Source organism: Anopheles maculipalpis, chromosome 3RL (genome assembly GCF_943734695.1).
Source record: "Anopheles maculipalpis chromosome 3RL, idAnoMacuDA_375_x, whole genome shotgun sequence".
In the NCBI taxonomy this organism is placed as follows: Eukaryota; Metazoa; Arthropoda; class Insecta; order Diptera; family Culicidae; genus Anopheles; species Anopheles maculipalpis.
This window is the reverse complement of record NC_064872.1, coordinates 64,838,330-64,862,501: the sequence shown is the minus strand read 5'-3', so window position 1 is coordinate 64,862,501 and position 24,172 is coordinate 64,838,330. Positions and strand designations below refer to the sequence as shown.

The 24,172-nt window shown below is 43.3% G+C and overlaps 3 protein-coding genes across 3 annotated transcripts in view; all 3 read left to right on the top strand.

The window, feature by feature from the left end:
* LOC126561674 (hornerin-like) overlaps positions 1-18,112 on the top strand; it is a 48,786-nt gene extending 30,674 nt beyond the window's left edge. The window contains exons 2-6 of the mRNA XM_050217966.1: positions 3,652-3,789; positions 5,620-5,700; positions 10,469-10,666; positions 10,746-10,806; positions 16,278-18,112. Coding sequence (XP_050073923.1) covers positions 3,652-3,789; positions 5,620-5,700; positions 10,469-10,666; positions 10,746-10,806; positions 16,278-18,112 — 2,313 coding nt within the window. The remainder of the gene's footprint in view (positions 1-3,651; positions 3,790-5,619; positions 5,701-10,468; positions 10,667-10,745; positions 10,807-16,277) is intronic.
* The window catches only part of LOC126563321 (multifunctional methyltransferase subunit TRM112-like protein), a 459,819-nt gene that overhangs the window by 125,560 nt on the left and 310,087 nt on the right, over positions 1-24,172 (top strand). The window lies entirely within an intron of this gene.
* On the top strand, positions 22,075-23,445 carry LOC126560891 (uncharacterized). The gene has a single exon (XM_050216841.1). The coding sequence runs from the start codon at positions 22,075-22,077 to the stop codon at positions 23,443-23,445; it is 1,371 nt and encodes a 456-aa protein (XP_050072798.1).

Below are 24,172 nucleotides of genomic sequence, written 5' to 3'. Positions count from 1 at the left end.
TAATCTTTTGTACCTCAACTCTTGCTGAGAAATACAGCCCACAAGTGGCTGGAAGGTTGTGGTCTGATTTGTTGTTGATTTAGGTTTGAAGTAATTTGACTTGAGTTAACATGATTAACACGAATCCTCCTCCACCGTGTTTTGTGGGAGGGTGGAATGTTCAACAGTGAGCTTTTTGTATGTGAAAACGACTCGATGTTTTCTGTGGTCACTAACGGTAATTTAAAACATCTTCTGCATGACGAACCGGGTTGAAAACACAAAAGAACCGATCGTCACATCTGTGTGAGATATTTTCGGTAAAATTGGTTCGATAATTGTTTTCCATTCCTTGTAGCGTTAAATATTTAAGTTTGCTTTAGAGTCGTTTGCTTCGCCAGTGTGAAGCTGGAACATGTTTGGAGGAGCCTTTCCTCCTCATCACCTCACAAGTCATAGATTCATTTATTTACTCTCCAAATTATGATGACATTGTGGTGCTTTGAACGTTTGCTTTGCGTAGGAACTATTTCGATCCCATACCTCCTTCACGCACATGCTTTTGGTGGGAATAAAGAAATTCCTAGCACACGCAATCGACACTTTAGTAAATTCCTCGGGTTGTGTGTGTGTGTGTGTGTTTAACTATATCTGTCGGCTCATTCGTCGCAACCCCCAAACCAGTGGGGATTGATGAATGGGTGCGTCAAGGTGTTACTTTGGACAGTTGAGTTGAAACGGATCACGCGCCAAGAAGCGTATAAAGCGCGTTTTTAGGGTTTTTATTTGCATTTCGGTTTACTACCAAAAATTCGATTGATTTGCTGGAATTTGTGGGCGAAAGGTTTTCTTCAGGCATTTGTTTCATTAAACATTATGTCCACACTAAAGATGTTCGCCACTTGGAACTGAATGATTGTTCCGATTTATTGCGCAATCAAAATTTAGTGAGCAATTTTGGTTGGGCTCGTTCCAGATGGTAAATTTGTTATAATTTAGTTGTGAAATTTCGTAGAGAAATTTAATTCCTTGAAATCTCGACGTCAGGAAGCTAATGCAACCAGGAAATAAAATAGCTTGAAATTTAATTCTGAGAATTTAATTCTGTCGTTGTTTGTTTGTGAAGTGCGTAATATCAAAACATAGAACGGATGAAAGCAATTACTGTAAAGCAGAGCAAAAGAGTCTCGCGTCCAGAGCATCGTTTGCTGATAAGGTTGCACCGCAACGGGCAACTGATTGGTTGAGGTTCTGCTGATATGAATGCTAAGCATTGTAAATTCAACATAGAGAGAAGAATCCAAAGAAAGAGACATATGCATAATAATATTTTGTATAAATTAAACTTGTTTCTCAAGAGGATTATTATCGTCAAATGTACTTGATGCAGTTCACATACTTGTCGTGCAACATCTTAACGAGGATAAGGTTACAAATTAACACGTTTTTGCTTCCACATGTCACTCTTATCAATCTCCATCGTGAGTAGAATTGCTTCTTGTTGTAGGTCTTATCTGTACCGTATGCATAATAAGCTTGCTAGTTAGTGTGGAGGTTATTGCTCTCGTGTTCTGTTTACATATGCAACTTATAAAGGGAAATTAAGGTTTATAAAGTACTGTTCATTTAGAATTTGGTCACCCTATCTTGTGTTTAGGAGAGCCCTCAGTGGTGCTATCTGGAATTTTTGACACCTATCAGGTATTGGAGGTATTGGAGCACTTTTCCCTGTTATGTTGTGCTTTTGACATGAAAAATAGGATAATTCCTTAAAAACGCGTCTTCTGCTTTTGAATTTGTTTTGATACGGTTTCTGAAACGTCAAAGCGTGGCAATAATGGTTGAACAAAATCTTCATACAGGAAGGTCAACCATCAGGCCAACCTTGGACTTTTGGATGGGAATATTGCAAAACAAAATACGGTACAGCATAATAACGTCAGAAGAATCGGATTGAGTGCAGACTACCGCTCTTTTTGTGCCTGAAAACAACCAAACATAACTCTGAAGAAGCGTTTTATTGTCAAAACAAGCACCTGAAAATTGTTTGACCAGATTCTAACGAGGAACGCGGGTTGCGTTCTAATGGATGACGAAACGTATGTAAAAAAAATATTTGAGACAAGATTCTGACAAAAAAAAATCATGTTGCCACTGCACGAGGTGATGTCCCCAACAGATATTAGTTCTGAGCATCTTCCTCTCGAACGCGGCTAAGAGGGCTTCGTCTGTTTTGGACAGGGTCCACGTGAGATGTTTCCTCTGGCTGTAGAAAGACCGGCTGGCCGCCAGCACCCTAGTCTCTATGCTATTTTCGGTGCTGACTTTTGACCCGAGATAGGTGAAGTTTTGGACGACTTCAAATTTGCGGTCACCTATCCGTACACCATCCCCACGTAGTTCCGGATTTCGTAGTAGGGCCGTTGATGGTGCCATCATCAATTTGGTTTTTGCCTCGTTAATCGGCAACTCGAGGTTTTCTGCCGCCTGCTCGATCCTTTGGTAGGCCTCTGCTACCTGGGAGAGCCGCAGACCAATGATGTCTATATCATCAGCGTATGCCCTCGGGTAGATGGCTGTCTCTAGCGTCAAGTTGAATAGGAGACAGGCGAGCCCATCGCCCTGACGCAGGCCTTTGGTCGTAGCAAAGGACCCTGAGAGTATTCCATTCACCTTCACTTGGCAATGTGTCGTTGGTCATGGTCATTCTAACAAACCTTAATTGAGCCTTCTAACAAGTTAATGAAGATCAGTGCCTGTAAAAGTGTGTTTTGCTTTTTACGAAAGCTCATAAAGGCCTAATTAAGCTCTGGCCAGATTTGCTTACTGCCCAACACGCATACAAATGAAAAAAAAAAAAACAGCTACTGAAGTGGCCTGTAAGATGTATCAAAAGAAAGTTCCTTAAACTCATCCGTACATGAACAAATACATTTTTCTTTAATTTTGTGATAAAAGAACAATAAAAAACCTAGAAAAATTTTGTAGATGTAGAAATTATATTTTTACGTAAAAAAATTCTCGTTTTACAGCCTGTGATGAGTGGCCGAATTCTAAATGAATGTCACTTTTCACTATAACATTAGTGAATGAATTTATCAAACTTTTTATTGAGCTTACGTTTACAAAAATAATTCAAAAAATTGTCATCTCTGTACATTCCCTTCGAATAGCCTATTGCTTTTCTTCTTAACTTAAGAAGGATGCCAATTTGCATACGATAAAATATGTATTGTCAGCCACCAAACCAACAAGTCATACTTCCCGTTTTACTTGAAATCGTCCCAGGCACGAAAAGGCGAACTGTATCTGCAAAAGCGTGTAGCGCTAATGGTCATGCTAATGATAAAATTCAATTATTGGTTCCTTTACACCTTTCCATCGTATATTAGCTTCCCGAGAGGGAAGATTCTGAGCAAATTGGTTGGCTTTGATGGAAAAGCTTTCGCAACTCATTATCCTGTAAAAACCAAGGCACACACACTTTCACACTAGTTGTGTCGTAGGGTGGAAACCATTTTCCTCGTTCGGAGCAATTCACTGCTTTCCACACATTTCCAGAGATCCTCATTATCAGACGACCTCCGAGTCATTAGCTCACTTGCTTAATTTTTTTTTTGGGACCAAAATATTCTAACCTTTACACCGTTCTGTTTCTTCCCTCCCGCACAGCTATTCATCATCGAGCGTCAGGTGTTCGACTTTCTCGGCTACATGTGGGCACCGATCCTGGTGAACTTCTTCCAGATCCTGTTTGTGATATTCGGTTTCTTCGGTGCCTATCAGTATCGGCCCCGGTACCTCGTAGCGGTAAGTGTTGGGAAATTTAATTTATTGTGCATTTTAATAACATCACGCCAAAAAGGGGGTGGGGTTTTTTGAGATTTTAGGGTACGATTTTACGAGAGTAGATGGGGCGTAAAATTGGCAGTTGTCTTTCGACGGATAGTGAGAGAAAGAGGCTTCTGTAGTTTGTGTACTTAAGCATACAAATAGCAGTGAAAGTGTGAAAGTGTTAGGGCACACACAACCATACCGATTCCCTCGCCATCTCCTCCTCTTCCCCGAGGAAAAAAACCTAAAGCGATCGATAAAAAATAATAGATAGCCCTCAAACCGCTCGAATTGTTGCACGACTAGCGTATGATTAATTCGGGTCGATGTTTGTTGTTGCTTTCTCCCTTTTCCTCGCGAACGTGGCCGGTGGAAGGGTTGATCTCCATCTTCCCGTTCAGGTTATCAATAACTGCCGCGAGGAATGTACATCGAGCAAGCCGCAAGGGTAACATAAATTTTCCCCCCCCCCGATGAATTATAGCAACTCAACAACCCCACACTGATAGCGGGTTTTGTGGTGTGCGCGGGTCTGTTGATGAGCTCGATTTTTTGTTGTTGTTATTGTGGTGTGGGAGCGAGCTTCCCTGTAGCACCTGTCATAGGCCGTAATTTGGTTACGATTGCGCCGTTCCCCCTCAGCTGACAAGGATGGGATGTTGTGTGGGAATTTCACTTCCCATCGTAAACCATTCTCTGAAACGGTCGGGTTGGTTGGTTGGATGCCAAAGGGTCGTAAAGAAACTGGGCTGTGTCAGTGAAGACGTTCTAATCCGCTGCCGTTTCGGTTACGCTACGCTGCACCCATTTAGACCTTTTGCAGCAATTTTAGAATTTTTAACCCTTCGAAGTAAAAGGTGAGGAAATCAAGTGGATTTTTTTTAGGAGCAGCTCAGGGTAGGTTGAAATACAGAAAAGATGCTGACAAATGAAAAAAATGTTCCATTTTATAACAATCAAATTACAATACAAAAGTTAAATTCACTTGAAACATATTTTTGACCTTGAAGGAATAAATAACTGTGCAGGGTTAAGATCGTTGCAAGCGGTTTCTTTTTAGTATTTCTCAAATTTCCTTGCCACTTTGTAGGAATCTTGTTAGAAAACTAAAAAAAGGGTAGCTACTTCGTGCTAATGACGGTACAACGACTACGACGACGACTGCAGCAAAAGACCTCTCCCTCCCCCCAACCAGAAAGTCAGCAGACCCCCCTGGCACTCCGGGACTGTTTTCCCACTCGAACCCCACTGTGCCATGTTTTCCCTCATCCGTCAGTCGGTGTCATCGTTCGGGTTGTTGCCGCCACACCGTAACAGACACCACCGCAACCGGTGTAATTCTGAAAGCCACTGGTAGAAATGTGTCACCAGCTTGTGGGATTAAATACCACCCCCCCCCCCCCCCCTACTCACGTTTCGAGTGAGCTCACACACAAACACACACCTCTTTTTATAACAAACCCCAAAACAAGCACTTAATAGCAGTATGACAAGACTGTCGACAGCAAGTTTTTGCAAAGAATGACGAAGATCTACTGTACCGTCGCCCTACGGACAATGGATGTGATGTTTCGTTGCATGTTGGTTTTTATTCTGGACTTTCATCCCTTTGACTTTTTGACACGGTGGCCCTATTTTTTTAAGGTTACGAGATTAATATTGTCATATTTTACGAGGGTTTTGGTTTTTTAATTTTTAATTGCAAGGTTACTGATGAGTTTTGATATATTTTTGCTTGTGTAAACAGATTTTCCACGTTGTTAATTGAAGCTTTCTAATTTATTTCTACCACTTTTCCCATTTCAGTATACAGTGTGGAGTCTGCTGTGGTTAGGATGGAACATCTTCCTAATATGCTTTTACCTGAACATAGGAATTTTAGATAGGGTAAGTTTGAGAAATGTTATGTTGTATTTCATAATACTAGTCAAAGCCCGGTAGAACCTTTCTTTGTGCCCGCAAACTCCGAGATGCATGCAAACTCCGTAATCCGAAAACCTTAAACCATTTTATTCCGTTCACAACACTGTTCGTATTGCTAATAACTTAAGATAGTAATGTTCAACATTCTCCTTGATTATAATACATTTTCTTCTACGAAATGGCCGTGAAGTATGGCACCTTTGCTCGGTTGTACATATATGTGTTATAGGTACTAACATTTCTTGTCGGCAGCCATGGGTCTTCAAATCGTTTTCGTTGCAAAAATATGTAAAGCGTCCCGAGGAGCAATTTTGACTATTGACTATTCTTATTAACATAGCCATTAATTTTCTCAAAAAAGGTTTCTCTCAAAAAAGGGTCCCGATTCGTGGTAATAAATCGCTGTGGTATTTATTCTTCATGTGCGTGTGCTAAAAGTGTAGAATCTGTTATTTTTACATCGCCAATTTTATATTTATGTCTCCTTGATGCAATCACGTCTACGCTCCAATCCCTCCGCTTTCTGGCGTTTTGAGAATAATCGCAGAAATTCACATCACATTCCCCCCCCCCCCCTACATGTCCCTTTGGAGGGATTATTGCTTCGCTCTGAAATATGTGACCTTCTTTGTTGAACATTAAGCCAGCATGTTTGCAGCTCCTAAAACTACTTCTGGGTCTCAAGCAACTGGTCCTTCTCCGGCTTTGGCTATCAATACTTTTGACTGTCATTGCACCCCTCAGAGCATACTGATTCTTCACTCGGCGCTACTGAATCTTAAACCCCTTATCATCCAAGAGCTGGATCTTCCTATAAGCGGACTGATCGGCGGACATCAATTGCTTGAAGTCTCTGTTCGTTTCCCTAGTCAGGTCATCGTTGAAATATGCCTCAAAGCAATGGAGAAGCGTATTCAGACGTTAATTCGCTTTGTCATGCGCAATGTATTTGCCACTACTGGATCAGTGTTGCCGTCGCATCCTGTACGCTGTCACTTGCTGGGTCTGGAGCCCTTAGAATCTTGTCGCACACATGGTCAAGCATACCGTATTACCTCCCTCCTCCTTAATGCCATTGATGCTCCTTCATCACTCTGATCCATTAATCTATATGTGCCCACGCACCGTCTTCGCTTCGTTTTCTCCCTGCGATCGCATGAAGGATATCTTCTGTTGGATCATCTTCGGATCATTCGCAATAATCTGCTCTTGCAAGCAATAAGTTGATTTAGTTCTTATTCCGTTCCGTTTGCCTTCTCCATTTCCATATCCTCCTTCCGAGCTCGTCTTCGTGCACGTCCTCTCTATCTAGCTCCTCTTCCTGGTCCTTTTCCTTATAAATCCCTGACGCTTTCCCAATATGAACAGTCCAGAATTGCTCGAATTTGTTGCGTAACAAATTCATAATTAACGTAAAACAAATCATACAATTTGTAGCGATAGAATAGCGCATCCTGCCTGTATGTGCTTTTGGATGTAATTTTGAAAATCTTCAATCTAGCACTCGTTGAGCTCGCCTGCTCGCTGTTGGGTGCGTCACGCGCTCGGATGTTACCCCTACGTTCTTTTATATATAGATTATGAAATTCACAACGTAATATTTTTTTATTATTAAAATGTTAACACTATCGATCGCTTAATAAGTGTTGATAAAGTTAAATCTGTTTTGAAAGAAATTTTTGTTAAAAGTTTCACATGTGCAGATGTACCACTGAGCTTCCAACACATATAATTTTTGTGCCTTAACTACTTACAGTAGTGGATTTAATCAAAGTTTTCCCATACCGACACCGTATGCCGTAATTAGAATTCTTCATTAACGGCAGCAGGAAACGCGGAGGTCTCTTATTTTTCTCCAACTTACCCATTTGCTCGGAAAAGTTTGTCTCCTTGTTGCGCCACATCTTCCTCAGCAGCATCGATTGCCCACGATCGGAAAGGAGAAAATACTCAGCATCAAGTGGTGGACTTTTCCAATAAGTAAACTTTTTTGCCGGCGTAAAGTGTCCTTTGCTTGTTGTCCATGGTTTTCTGTCGTATTTTCCGATAACTCTTTGTCCCGCGGCTGAGCTTTGAGCAGGGAAAATGCTAATGGCAAGCAGTAATCTCATTAGCCGATAAATGTTATCATCACGCTTCGCCCAACAGCAGGCATCACACGGCACTAAAATCTTGTCTAGACAATCTTCCGATTTTTTGTTTGTGTGTGTGTGTGTACGGCCGCCTAGATTCGATGGTGGTGCATCTAGCATTACTGTCTACCACTGTACACACTATTTGTGGCCAACATAAGCGAAATGTATGCATTGTTGTGGATTCGAATGAGCCTCTTTGTGGCTGGTACCGAGTTGAGGTCGGCCTAAAGTTCGACGCTATTTATTTGGAATCTTGCCAAGATGCGGAAATCTTGTCCACATTATCCAGCAAACGGTTCCCCGAACTGCAGTTGAGCTTTAGGCCTTGAAGGGCGCTCGGTTCTTGGTTGATGCTTTCACCATTAAAAGCTGTCCATTAGGCTTCATTACGGCCGGCGGAATGTTTATGAAAGGTACTTTCTATCGCTTTTACCTGCAAAATCTCTCCCATTTCGGGAGGTTATTTTTGGGATCGATCGGCTAAAAATGGTCTTCGACTTCGAGGTTCTCGCATGACCAGGTTCAATCAAGCGAACAAAGGCTGCAGCAGTCCTGGAACAACCTTGCAAAGCGAACCATTTCGATGCAACTTTCCATAATTGGAATTCATCGCTCTTCATCGCTTTCGGTGGGGAGTTTTTGGTTTGTGGCGAAAGCAGCAAGACATATACATATGTATAACCTCAAAACCACCGGCAAAACCGAACGATCCCAACCATTTCGGGACCGTATCCCATTAGCGCAGTAAGCAGCAGCTCTCCGAACTTCAACGGGGGTTGATTGCATGTCGGCATGACGTCAGAACGTACCGAATGCCGAATGTTGCTGAAGGTGTGAGCGAGTAAGCATCCAGCCCATCAGCGGAGTGAGACAGAGAAAGTGTTTTCGATGGCATTGCGGAATTCCAATGACCTTGACCCGGACTATGTAGTCAGTTGCTCAGGTCCTTCACGTGCCATCCAGTCAGCCAGCCACCAGACAGTATATGCTCGGGTTGGAGAAGACATAGAGAGAGAGTGAGAGCAAAAGCAAAGTCAGCAGTGAGCTGCAAAGCTGTCGACTCCCAATGGGACCACTGAGAATGGCTGATGGCAAGACGGCGGTTCGTGCACCATGTCCTTGTGTTTGGAATGTCCTTTTTGGTAATGCGAGACCGGCACTAGCACTCAGATGGTCGTAAAATGTTACGTCACAGACGGTTGGGATGTGTTTCACGGGCTCAAGACTCCTCGTCTCGTGCTTCGTCGTTGGTTAGAGTGAGCCTTTATTGGACATTTGCTGCCGGGGAACACAGCATAGTGCCTACACTGCAGACGCCACTCCGTCTGAGGTGTGTTGGGTCCTTGTTTCGTCTTTCAACGATGTTACGCGACAGCGTTTGCCAGTAGAGATTGATGATAAACGGGTTGTCCGTTTGCAGCACAGTTCCACTCGTCCCAGCTGTGTGCCATTTTCGACTCAACGGGTTTTTTTGTTTGGGTGCATGTAAATCGTAATATAAATTGAATTTTGTGGAAAATAGAAACGCATTAGCGTGGTAGGGAACCATGTCATCACCATTTTGAAGCTGATTTCATTTGCTGATTGCATTCGCGTTTCGCGATGAATATAGGGAATGGAAATAGGTTACACACGCAACACTGTCAATCGAGTTGATTGACTATAAATGCGCTTTAAGATTATTTTTCTGTGAAATGAACTTGTTCATTGAAATTAATTTTGTGTGTCGTGCGAGCAAACGTGAAGCGAAATGTTCTGCCCAGCGTTTAATCGTCCATTTAAACTTAAATTATCCTCAACTAAGCCCTCACGTCCAAAAGACACTAAGCGTATTTTTATTTCCGTCCAGAAATAGGTTCAAAGTTATGCTCTCAAAAAGCAACTTGGCGAACACTTTACTGCAAACATTGATCCGGAGACTTCTCGGATGCCCTGCGGGTGCGTGTGTGGCACTGCTGGTACGGGTTTTTGCTTTGATTGCCATACTTCCGTTCGGTTTTATGTGACGTTTAGGAAATCTTTACGACACCCACCGCCATCGTCAATCAAAAGATTTCACGTCGGCAGAAGTTCCCCATTGAGGTAGTGCGCGATCAGTGGATGATTCTTTTGGGGTGCTAAAGAACCGGCAGCAGAAGGTTGACCTTCGCATTCGATGGCGAGAGGTCAAAATATGGGATGGTTTTGTTGGATTGTTGCTTGGTGTTCCAATGGTGGGAGGTTATCTGGAGCTGTCCAAGGAGGGATTCTTTCTAAGGCCAGATTTATGGATGCATTAGCACATGATTTTTAGGATTATTTTTTGGTATCGCTATAATCCAGAAAATTCTATTCTCTAACGAAAAGGATACGAGGATTTAATATTAATTTAATTCACGGTATTTTTATAATTTAATTACATTTTTATATAAGCATCAAAACGGCTTGTTCTAACCTTGTTAACCATAAATAAATGTGGTATCGTATTTAAAAAAAATATATTTATGTATTTATACCCATATCATGATTTATTGACGTATATTTAAGACACTTTTTCTTTTGTATCACTCTATTCTACTGACCACTTTTTGTCTATTTTTCTCGCCAAAAATAAACAGGATAGTGATTTATTGAATTTGGGAACGGGCAGCGTGTCCTGGTTCGAGGAGAATGGCTACGGTTGCCGACCAACCTACCCCACCAACGTCACATCGGAGGATCCATATCGGCCCGTCCGGCCAGAAAAGGTCGACGGTTGTCTGCTCGAGTACCACATCGTCGAGGTGGTACATGCGGGCATCCATTGCGCACTAGCGGTATGTATCAAAATCGTCCGAAAGCGCAATTTTCCAGAAGTAACTGATACAAATACGTTTTTGCAACTCATTGGTTTAGGTTTTCGGAATATTTGGAGCAATCTGCCTGGGTCAAACGTTTCTCGACGAGGATGACAGCTGTAAGTAATCATTTATCGTCTGTATTCCTTGAATCCTCCCTTGCCCAACCGTCCTTGTTTTCCGTCCAACGTAGCCAAAGAAACTGTTTCTCTATCGCTCTTTCTTGTGGACAACCGTCCAACTTTAATTGGACTCCGTTGCGTTGTTGAATCGATGACATCTAACAATTTACCTTCCATCTATCAAAACCCCCTTTAAGCTTCCGAGCTCGGAAGCGGTGGAAAGCTCTTGCATGCTTTCTCCCACATACTAATCGGCACCTCTGTTAGGCTCATAATCACTCATATCACTAACATCGTCTCTGTATCATCTTGTCCCCGTTGCCTACCAACCAACTATGCTCCATTTGGCTTGACGTTTGTGTTCTAATCGTATCTAATGCGTTTGGGAAAGTAATTACTCATTGGTAAGAGCGAGGGGTAACCTATCCAATTAGGAGCAGAAACATAGTAATTGTTACTCTTGTGTGCCAAGGTAAAGGCTTCTAAATGTGTCTTCTTTCAAGAGCTTTCGTCATATCGGTTTGGTTAATAAAATTATCATGAAATTAGGTCTCAAGTAGTAGTAGTCAGTAGCAGAAGCAAGTTTGTGGGCGATAGAGTGAAGGTTATCGCAGCTTAGGAAGAATTCGGGACAGTAGAACGTATTTAGATTGGTATTAGAATGTATCTGATAATCATTTATGAATAGAACTTATCGATAGCAATGTGTAAGTAGGTTTATATGCAAACAGTCCTATTTGAAAAAAATATGTCTAGGATCGGTTTGAAACAACCTAATCCCATTACAGCTCTAGCGAGGCAAAAGTCCACCCCATCAACACGGCCTCTACTGATGGCGTCAAGACAGTCTTTACGATGCGGGAAGTAAGCATCATCACTGTCTTGCTGTAGGTCGTATCTCAAGTGGATCGTTCGCTGGAAAGCTTGATAAGTGTTGTGGCAGCGCTGGGTCGTTAAAACACATCATCCGCAAGAGGCTGATTGAACGGTCTTTGTTCTCCGGTGTAACTAGCTGTAGGTCTACAACCGTTGGCGATGCCATTTACACCGTCCGGTACAAGCGATTCGTACTGAGTGACGGGGAGAACAATAGTTTGCTCGCGCCGTTACATCGGGAAGTGCGAAACAAATTTCATACTACGGGCTTGAAATTATACGCCCATGAGTCAGAGCAGCAGCAGTGCTACCAGAGTTGCAGTTGCGGAAGTTGGACGAAAATTATTCTAGTTACGATGCGCGTGTTAACCTCGTAAAGGGGTCTCCTACGGACGTTCGCCATCCACCCGGGAGGGGAAGGCTATTGTTGTTGTGGAACGATGCGAATGGAAGATTCATCGTTTGGGCATGGCAAACTGCAGCACCAAGAGTTGATGCGTTGTGAAACATGTAGTGATTGGAATAACTGGTTCTTTTTTGTCTCACTCGCGACTGTTTTAGATAACGAGTGAAAAGCTGCGAAATTGGTTTCTGTTCTGTTTTGGGAACGATGGCAGATAGGTGTTAAAGTGGGTTGTTGTGTTGTGTTACACTTTGGGAAGATAGGAAGCTTTCGTTTAGCAAAGATGGTAGGCATTTTTGCTGCTCTGGCTGAAGTAACCAATTTTTGGATCAAGAAAAAGATTCCATTGTTCAGAAACTATTGTCAAAAATGTAGAAATTCCGAAACTTAAATTATACACCAAAGGTTTTCATTTCGAACCTCATCTAAACCTATTTTTGAAAGCAAAAGACACAGTGTCAGGCTGCATGATTAAAATATTTCGAGCAAGTCCCAAATCATTGTGAGGACTGGTGCCATGTTGACCTAGCATCAGACGGTAAACCACAAATCGACTGTGAAATATTTGCCCTTTTTTGTTGCAATTATGTTCACTACTTCCAACTTAAAAAATAAAAAGAAAGCATAAATCAAAAATGTTTATAAAGCAAAAAATGCCCCACAACGTACTGCTTCGTGCCATCGTTGTTACCTCAATATGGGCAAAAAAGCCCTTCATCGTGGTACGCACATTCGCCGTACGCAACAACGATACGACATCATAAATGTAGATTAAATTTTTCGATATTACACTCCTCTCTGTAGTAGTGTGCATTCAACCTGGTAGGAAAATAGCTTGGATTCTTAGGAGATGAAGCCGGTTGCTGGACCGGTGAGGTCAGCAATTGTAGTGCCCAAGTATGGTGCATCCTTGGCTGGGGTGGGAATGAATGTCTTGCATGCCCTTACAGAGAACAGCCTGGCTGCTGCTTCTGCTGCAATGGGAAGCTGTTTTGGCTGTCTCGAGATCGAGATGAATGCCAGAAAATGGGGAAGACAAGCAGCTCGTTGGAGACCCTATTTTTATCCTTTCTGCGTGACTTCATTCGTATCTCCGGTGTGCCACTACTTAGTGCCAGAAGATTGTTTTGAGGGTCTTTCGCTTATTCCTGTTTCCGGTTCGGAATTTCTGATGAAAAGCTTTTGCGACGTGCAGCAGCGCAGTTTGCATTCTGTATTGATTATTCATCACAGTTAAAGTAAAGCCTTTTAGTAATTTCTTGCTACCCATTTCGACGCCACCAAAAAATGATTTCCTTCTCGCACGTTTATGACATAAAGTTGACCTGCTTTGCCCGAACTTCCCCGCTTTTTTTTTTTAATCCAACCAGTTCCTTGCCCTGTACGGGTCAAAGAACGGCCAAGTGACAAGGTGGTTGCAGTTTTCACACCGTCTAACCCCGTACGAAAACGTGACATTGCTGCGAAAAAATGCGCACGTAATCCTGCCCTTAAAAATGGTGAACCCCGTTGACCGGGGTTGGCTTGGGCTCGTTCGCAGGCAGTCACCTTCATCAGAGCGTTACGGAAATTGTCTACTAGCTCGCTGGAATTGTGCCAGTTGTGTGTGATTGACTTTTGCCAAAAGTGCCCTGAGGCTGACGTCTCAACAAAAGTATAAGTTTGGGTATGGAAGTTTCGTAGGCTTTATCCGGATGACTTTTAGTTTTGCTTTCTTTCGCATTTCATGGCTCATTGTTTTGTGAGAAATTTGCAAGACATGGAGACATGCAATTTGTGTTAAATTGAAAAAGTTAAGCCTTGAGGTGGTTGAGTGCTCGTATGCCTTTTTTGTATTTTTATATTTTTACTTAAGAAAACAGCATCAAGAATAATTCTAGATAAAACGTACTTGAATATTGATTGATTGTTCTCAACGCGTTTATCTATTGTTCTAGATTTTCATGTTATTCTATGATAAATTTATCCAAATCTACCTCTTTACATCCTCGTTTCGCTTAACCCAGAGCTGATCTATGCCTATCGGTTAAATTATCGCATCTTGAATAGAATTAGGCCTTCCTTTTCGGGAGGGATGTTCTTTACATTTTTATTGGCTTTTGCTGTAAACGGGAACAAACAAAAGCCCCAAATCTGTACATCCCTCGAGCTCTCTCACACTCTGCCTCATCTCGAGCACAAACCCGAACCCACTTAAGCAACCGGAAAAGGCAACCGTGTGCGCTCTGTGGCTTTGCCAGCTTATCTTACGAAAATCCTCCCGACCTTAGCCGTGAGTGGCTCCTTCCCGGAAGAGCCTGGAAGGATTAAAGTGAATGATTTGCATTCTTCCCAACGCTTTCGCTCATCTTCCGGCTGTTGCTGCTGCCGAGATATTGTGGGATTGCCCTTCACAATCGTCTTTACCACGTTCGGTGGATTTCTTCTACGCGTCCTTGTCCAGATTTTTACTACAACATCCACACTCGATTTGTTTTGACGGTTGAAAATCAATTTTCTTCGAGCCAAAATATTGATCACATCCCGTCGTTCAACCGTTCGACACACACACAAAAGCTTCACCGGAAGCACACCCACCGTACCGTAATCGAGCAAAAAGCAGTCGCTGCCAATAGCGATTAATAATTGAAGGCCGCATAATACACGCTGCCACGTGCGAGCGAACCAGCATAATGCAGCAGTGTGGAAAGCATAACCCAATGTCGGACGATGCCGGAGAGTGGAAATGCAAATGGGGAGGCAAGATGGAAAGCTGTTTAAATTTTCATACATATGAGACGGAACAATTTATAATCATTCTATTGTTGCATCTCAGGTACGGTGACACACGTGTGTGTTTGTGTGTGTGTGTGTGCAGATGATTGTCGTACTTGACCCGTTTGTGTGAGCCCTCTGGCACCTTCGATGAAACACGGGATGAAGGCGGAAGAATAAAAAAAAACATATTGTATGTTTACCAAGCAATATTAGGTGTTCTCTTTAAGCGAGGACTAATAGAGTGTTGTTAATGTGCTTTTGTATGCATAATATATAGCCTACATATCATGTCCAGTCACAAGTCCCGGTCGGAGAACTCGAATAGATCGGAGTACTAATGCAATATGCAGCATGGTTGTGACGTGAATATCATTAAGGATGAAGCATTGAAGATAAATATTGTGCTTGGTTGGGTTTTAAGTGAAGTCCGAGGGAATTAAATTATTTGACAGATAATTCTCAACTGATAAATTAATAAAAAGGCTACTAGCAAGATAAAAATAAACGGTAAGGTATTTTTTAAAACCATTAATTTCCATTCCTTTAATATCTTTAAATTTCGGTTTAAGTAAGGCTGAGTTTAAGTGAAGTTCTTTAAACAAAATTCTCAAAGCTGTTTGAGCTTTCAAGCTCCAACCTTTTTGTAAATAATGTTAAATATCGTTTTTACCACTAAAGAAACAGGAAAAAAGACATTTAACATAGTTGCTATGCTTAACGAAGTGTAATTATAGCTCTGGCGTTTGTTTTTCCTGTACGTAACTTGTGTCATAAATCCATCCCGTCACCACCATTTCCAAACGACACATTGCATCGTCCATTTTCATCATCAGCACGTGCACGATCCATGTCATCATTTCCGTTTTCTTTACTCCAATGTGATAAATAGGCAAAGAGGAGTTGTCATTTTGTTTTTCACATTTTAAATGCCATAAACTACTTCTTTGTCTGTTTGTTGGTTGATGCAATATTTTGGTGTTAAAGACAACATTTCCTGTTTTTTTTATTTATGTTAATATATGATGGCTCGTAATGATTTTCACACCTAAAGTGGCATTCTTTTGTTTTGTTCACTATTTTATCTCGATTTCCCACCTACTGTTTGCGTGTTTGTAACTGGGCGATTCATTTTGCGCATTGTTTTTCTTTCGTTTCTTCTTCTCTTGTCCGCTGTTCCTGTTCATGTTCCAAATCCAAATTAAAATATATCTTTGTGTGCATCTTTTTTGCATTTCTTAATTGAATTTCTTTTCTCTTTCGTTCTCTTCTAAACCGGTACCGGTTTCGCTATGATACAACTTCTGCTACTACACTACTACTACCACTACTACTACTTCTACACTTCTTCTACTACCTACTACTACTACTACTACCTGTCTACCCACTGTCAACCTGTCTGGTGCCGTCCCGCACGGTTGAATCTATTTTGCAGTCGATTTTATGGGTGGCGATGCGAAGAGTCCGCAGCACACGGCCGTGCATCCAATGTACGTAAGCTACAGTAGTTTACCAACCACCAACAGTGCCAACTCGACCCAGCTAAAGCAGGCGGCCAGCAGTGCAAAGCTGCTGCTGCTAACCGCTACTAGCAATGGTGGTAGTGGCATAGAAGGCAGTGGTGAAGGAGGCGAGGAAGGAGATGGTACTGCTGGCGGTGGTGTTGGGTTTGATTCACGTGCGAATCACACCAAAGATCAGAGCAAACATCCATCATCATCACTGCCGAATCACCACCCGATGGCGAATAATAATAATCCTCCATCTACCGGGGCACTAATGCGCAGTAACACCGGCAATAGTGGCAGCTTTGGTGATGTGCTGAAGGCAAAGCTCAGTGGGCAGCAGCACGGTGGTCCGCCCAGTAACAGCAATCACTCACCCTCGAATACTAACACACTCCTGTCATCCTCATCCTCACCGTCATCCACGTTCACGAACATCCACAGCAGTCCACAGAGTCTGCACAATGCTCACAACAGCAGCAGCAGCAACAACAACTACCACAACCAACACCACAATCACCACAATGTTCACCATCATCAGAACAGCACGGCTAGTCAGCAGGGTATGGGAGCGAATGCCACAAACCTGTTGACCAAGCTGAGCAGCAATAATAGCATCAACAGTGGAGGATCGCGTGTGATCCTGCTGCAGCATCAAGATAGTTCCGAATCGTCACCACCACCGACAGTACCGGCCCGTGGTTTGAGCAGAAACTCCAGCTTCAGCAAGGCAACTTCCTCCGGTGGAAGGGATCATGCCGCGATCCTGAATAATAATCCACTAAGGAAGAATAGTAGCAGTGTGAGCATACTAAGGTATGGAGACGGTGGCGTGCAGGGTCGTCGAACACCGGATCCCGAGGATGACACGTTCTTCATTCCGAGAAGTGCCTCTTCCTATCAGGCACGTGCAGGGAACTTCGGTATCAGCAATCCCTTCAATAATGTTGTACTAGGACGGCCAGGTTATCGTGGAGCAACGGCCGGCACCACTGATGGTGGTACGCCTGGTGAAGATGATGGCCGTCGCTTACTGCTTCTGAGCGGATCCGCACAACAGTTGGGTAGCTCAACGCCCCAAAAGCGTAACTCACTGGTCGGGGTGGTGGTCCCGAGTGGTGGTAGTGGACCCGCCACACCCGGTTCGTGGAATGGGCGAGGATCTCCAGTGCCGCAAGTACCTCCACTACCTCAGCATTACCAGCGCAAGGGTTCCGATGCGGGATCATCGACCGGCAATGCTTACCTAACGCGATCTCCCAACCTGAACCGTATCGCCCGCCGTCACAATGGCAGCGGCCCAGGAGGGAGCAATGCATTGAACAATAACGGGCATGGGGGTGCGGCTTTTCCTGACCGTGGCCCTGGTAGTCGTAGCGGAAGCAGTGGACGTCTGCCAAGCACCGCCAATCAGTGTGATCAAATTCGCGAGTATGGAGGACCTGTGGTGGGAAAATCTCTTGGGTACTGTGCGGCCGCAGTACCATCGTCTCCACCGGAGAATAACAACTATCCGGCGATACCGGGAGGATTTCAGCGCAACAACAATGCACCCTCGGGCATTCCGGTGATGGTGATGCATCGGGCCAAATCGCAGGATCGTTTAGCGTATCGAAGTCGCCGTCCGGGACGAACGTTCGGGGCGAATGGTGGTGGCTCGGGTCACCATCATCATCACCACCAGCAGCAACAGCGACCCCGATCGTTCTGTAGCAACAACGGTGCCTATCCGGATTACGTGATATTGGAGCATCCAGGGAACTAAGGTGTGAGGCGGCGTTCCACATACGGCTATAAAACTAGATCTAAGCGCGTCATCAAAAAACAGCACGATATTCCGACGATAAGAAGGCGCCAACATGTCTTGTTGTCGAGCAGGATTTCTTCATCCGGCCCGACCCTCGCCGAGTAGTGGCAGGGGCGGAATCGAAGTGTCCTTCGGGACAGTGAATTATTGATGGCGGAAACGAGTCGCCGCACTGGCGTATGAATGAAATTTCCTGTTTCTCACGCACTCTCACTCGCTCGCTCGAACGCTCCTGGATGTGGGGTTCGTTCTCACAGGAAGCAGCGTGTCGCCACCAATCGGACCGTGGTCCGTGGGAAAGTCGATACGCTTTTGTACAAGCGAAAAGAGTGTTGTGGATGGATGGATGTGCCAGTGGGTTGTAAAAGAAATTATTGTGTCACTGCCTAATGCCACCGCATTTCTTGCGTTTGAATCGACGGCTAATGATGGTTTAGAACTGGATGAGTTCTGTATTTCCCTGTTTCTCGGAATGTGCTGTGGTAGATTCTTGTAGTTCGTGAATTTTATCCATCTGTTACGAACTCCTCCCCCGAGCATCGTGCCTTGCCGCGTGCCATCACGCGTCCCTCCACCAACGAAGCTATTTTTTGTGCGCCTGGTGGTGGTTGTCATTGCTGTGGCAAGGACGGCGATTATTTCTTCCATGAAGAAGTGTTTTGCGTGATATGGCACTTTGCCGGGGTCGGAGCAGGTCGGTGCGGCATTTGTGTCGCATCCACGATTTATGGTATTAATTTCAAACCAAGGATTTGCTTTCGGCAAATGGACAACTTTGTGGTGAGTGAAATTAATGACAGTAGAAAAGAAAAGTAAACCCCCCGTCGAACACAACACACGCTTCTTTACCAGCAGCAAGTGATGTAGTAAGACGTTACTTAAAATCAAAATTATAGCACCCGTTTTGCTATAATAATTCATCGAACTCGAGCGCACTTATTTCTGCCTTTTCTCTCGTGCATGTTGGAGAAAAGGTTAATGAGATAGAAGAAAGGGGTTTAATTAGCATACGAGTGAGCAGATTTTACAATCAAAACCTTCGTTTTTGAGATTAACTGATGAGAGGGGTATTGAATGTTTGAATCAATGACAACATGGCGTGTGCGTTATTGAGTCTAAGAGAAGGCCTCATTAAATGAAAGCATTGTTTCTTTACTGTAGAGTGTATAGCGTTTGAGTTTGTTTTAAATAATAAATTCATAGATAACACAATTCTTGCCCAATTCGTATCCCCAACCATGCCCTACTTGAGCTCTTTATCCGGGAGATATCTCGGAGTTAGATAATGTTCCTTAAAAAAATCGTGTACATCGATGTTCTTAGGTTTTTTGTTACATTCGGCAGAGATCGGTAGTAGACTCATCGAAGAGAAGAAGTCAACTTAGGTGTAGAAAGTTGTTTGTCTTATTTAGTACAGGGATTACTTAAAAAGGACACGTTTGCTCCATTACCGTGTCGTGACTTCGTTTGTGAACTAGTTAGTGTTATGATATGCATCGCACGTAGCAGTAGCCGATATATTATGGAAACCGTTTGAATTTTTCCTACCAATCGATGAACGAACCTTGGACCCCCTCCCCCTCTCCCCATTGACCTAACGTTATATATGACTGTGTTACATAGATCCTGTTTTAGTAGGTTGTAATTAGGAAGCATGTGTACATGTGTTGCGAGTAGTCTCATCCAACGAAATTTCTTTGACCGAATCCAGCGCCGAAATTAAACGAATATCTCTGTTCGTAGTGATCGTATGCTATTCGATATTCGTATATTGTTACGTCGTCTGTTTAGTGGAGGAAGTACTAGTAAAACAAAGAAAAATGGAAACCACGTTATCAGAATATCAGTAGCCAAAAGCGCAACATCAGCCGTTTCGTAGCCAAATTAGTGCGTGACAGAAAAAAAAGAAGAAGTGTATTCATAACATCTTGCCACGGGCGACAGCACCGAAAAATGTCGCAAACCAAAGCTCACGTTTGCCCTCGTGCAACAGACTCTAGCAGCAGCAGCAGCAGCAGCAGCCAGTTGAGTGCGCTAGAGAGTTAGAAGGAACCATTGTAGGGACGTAAAGAAGGTGTAGAAGTAGACAGATAATTAATAGACAAACGAACGAGAAAGGAATGATTTTTTATGTTAGTGTAGGACAAGTAGCCAAACGTTATTGAGCATTATTATTCGATTTATTAGCGATCTTTTTTTTCTTGCCTACCACTCCTCCTACAAGCATATAGCGTATTGTTGTGTATCAGTTAAGTGAATTCTTCATAAGTCGTTCGGCAGCGTGTGTCACGTGTACAAAACAAAACAGATCGCAGCAGAAACGACCCAAACTAGTGAGATAAGTGCGAGAATTTATTCCTAAAAAATACTATACCACTTCTTACGAGACCAGCAAGTGTGTGAAGGTATGAGCTAAATCAAAACACTGTGTTGATAAACGAGACGGATTCTCTTACTATTTGTTTTAAAGTTATGTTTTTGAAGTGCGTTCGGTTTATTTGAAAAACTCAGTGGCGTTCAACGAAAAGAAAGCAATGAAAAAAAAACACAATAAAAAACTGATACAAAAAACGTTGATAAAAATACAATTTTTCCATTTTTTGATAAGGTTTTTTTTGTACGTGAATTTTATCCTTCACTTTAGATTTGTTTTGTACAGTTTTATTTACTTTTTTATTCCATTAGAACGGCCTGACCGTATTGCTAGTTGTATTTACTTTACGTTTGTAGAAGAAAAAAGTTAGTTGATTATAGTATTTATTTTGAAAATTGATTTGAATTTTGTTCGGTAGAAGGTTTTGGCAGGGTTAATGTTGAAAATCAATATAAATGTAAATATAATTTTTTTCCTTTTTCTTTTCAATGACACAATTCACTCAGTTCCTAGTATTCAAACACTTCATAGTACACAGTTAATCATCAATCATCGAATATTAATTTAATCACGCACGTAACAACAGATAACTTAACACAGCAGCACCGCAAACAAGTCAAGTTTTCGTGTTTTGGTGAATGGCTTTTATTACAAAACAAAACAAAGATCCATCAAGAAATAGTAAACTGTACATAGTTTTGATAAATAATTCCTTTATTTTCTTCTTTTTTAGTAAAATTTCCTAACATAAGCATCCTTCCCCCCTGAATTCGTGTAGATAGTTAGCTTTAGTAGTGCTTTCTAACTTCTGCGCTAAGTTGGGACCGTCTTCCACCATCCCTTTTACCCAAAGCTTCAAAATCTCAAACTAAACTGATGCTCTAACAGTAAACATTAAGGTAAGTGCTAGTCTCTAGCTGGCGTCGCGTGAGTTTCAATAGCAAACGTTGATCAACATTCATCAATTGCACATCGATTTGTCACAAATACGGAAATTTTCACACACATGAAACTGTTTTAAAGGCTGTAGAGCATCAATTCATTTAAAACAGATCACTATCACGTTTACGGACAAACTTTGGCACGTTTATTGCAATTAAAAAGCTTCACGTTGTCACACAATCAAGTAGGTGTTTTTACTAGTAGCTGTCATTTTGACGCAAACGTCAAACGATTGAAAACCCCTGACCTACTAAGTAACTAAGTGATGAGACTAGCACACAACCACGACTTCTACTCGATGATTTTGCTTATGAGCGCCTTCTCCTTCTCAAAACGTTATCAGAAGCTTCTTTTTATTGTTCCTTCCTTTTTTGCTCCTGTTTTCTCCTCTTTTTGCAAATATGTTTTTTTATAAACTAATTTTTTGTTAATGTTTTGTTTCCTGTTCTCTCTCTCTCTCTCTCCTTGTTTCTTTTTCTTTATCCCTCTTTCTCTCTCTCTTTCTTCTGTTCACGTTGCACACTTGTTCTATCACCCTTGCTCTATCATGTTCATTTAAACTTCTTACCCCCTTCCTCCTCTCCGTTGTGGCCTGTTCCTCATGATGGTCAACAACGATCCGGTGGTTCTAGTGAGCAGAACTAGCAAAAAGTCCAAACACCGCCAATCGCTGTACTCGGTCGAGTTCAGCCGACCGGTGGACACGATCCGCGGGGCCCATCCGAACGATGCGTACGATGATGATGATTTGATCGGGGGCGCCGGTGCACCGTCCTCCCTCAGTCCGAAACCGATGACGCCGCGCCGCGTCAAGCGTCGATCGGTAATGCAGCGGGGTACGTCCGGTGGTACGGGACGGCAGAGTACCACCAGCCGCCGGGTACATTCGTCCTCGTCCGGTGGTTCGGGTGCGATCGCGTCGGGAAGTGCCGGGCACCATCACCACCACCATCGGAGCAGTGTGAGGAATTCGCGAAGGAAGACAACGCATCAGAACCCGGTGACGAAGCTGCTGAACCAGCAACAACAGCATCTACAGGCACAGCATCGGCACCATCACGCGGATGCGTTGGCAGGGTTGGAAGATGCGGCTGGGACGATGACCCTCACCAAAACCTTCCCTCCGTTCGTCCACAACAAGAATCCGGATTTGACCGAATCGAACCTAAAGTCCCTAAACAATGACTACATTCTGGGGCAGCTGAACAATTTCGGCCAACCGGTTGGGGAAGTGTCCGCCAACAATCTGAACACTTTCGGCGCCCATCATCATCATCATCATGCGGTGCAGCCTCCATTACCTCCGCATCGGCGACAAGCGCTGGTACACACGCCAACCTTCCTGGACGGTGACACAAGCAGTCCGATCGATCCGATCTACTACAACATGAACTCATCTTCGCCACTGCTCCAACAGCAGACATCCTGGGGTGCTTCTTCCTCTCCGCAGACACTTAGCGTCCCGGGAGGTGTTGGTGGCGGCGGTGTCCTTGGCGGTACTCATGCAGGACTGTCGAACCCGGTGTACCAACACTCCACGACCAACCTTAACCACAGTCCGGAGCTGAACGAAGAGTACTACGGTACGAATGGACAGAACCGTCCACCATCGGTACGCTCGAGCTACTCCAACTTTCACGGGACACGTCCACTGAGTTCGTATCTCGGTGGTGCTGGAGCACCGCAGCAGGGCGGAGGTGGCGTCACAAACCGGGGCTACAATGTATCTCCTCCAGGGCAGCCGGGAGGTCCTGCTGGTGGACAGATGGAGAACGTGTTTGCAAACTTAGCGAGCGGACACAACCCGAATCAGGGACAGCTGGGTGGCAGTACTGATCCGATCGCTATACCTCAGCTACCCCACCGGCGTTCGGTTTCGCGTGAAAGTCTTCGGGCGATGCAGTTCCTCAACAGTGGTCCACCGGCTTACAATCTGAACTATCACACACCACCGGACTCTGAGACGACCATGTGAGGCGAATTTTGTACATAAAACAAACACACACACACACACAGACACACATTTACAAACATGGGACACTAAGGAGAAGGGGACGCACTAGGGACACTCCGCGAGCTGGTGGAGAATGTAAAAAGAACTAGATTAACCTTGACTTTACTGATAAGTATGGTGCAGAATGTAAAATTTCGGTCGCTAACGAAACCGTACACTAAACAATCCTATCACAACACACGCACTCATCGTATTCTGCTGGAACTGGTAACAGTGGTGGGGACCAAACAAATGTACAAAGTGAAGATATACGATGAGGCGGACCGTTTTGATAAGAACTTTAGAGGGTTAGGAAAGTAATTGAAGAAGTAGAGTGTGACTGAGGGTCTGAACTGCAAGAAAGTTAGATTAAGTGTACTCCCTATACAGCAAAGCGCGCATGTGTGTGTCTTTAGAAGTGTTTTTAGAAAGCTTTTAAAGAGTGTAAGATTTTATCAGGTCTCTCAAGATGTGTGTTCCCAGTTTTTCCCAGTTTTTCATTCGTTCGTTCCGACATGAAGTAAGAAAGTTAGAATCATTTTTTTTTTGCAATGTATAAAATACGAAATTCTTAATTTTGAGAACTCAAAGATCAATTTTAAATTAAAGTTCATTTCTCTGTTCAACATCGAATTAGTTATCCTACATGAATACGGCGCTGTCAAATTATTTTTTGGAAAATTTTCAAATATTCCAGTTCTTTATGAAA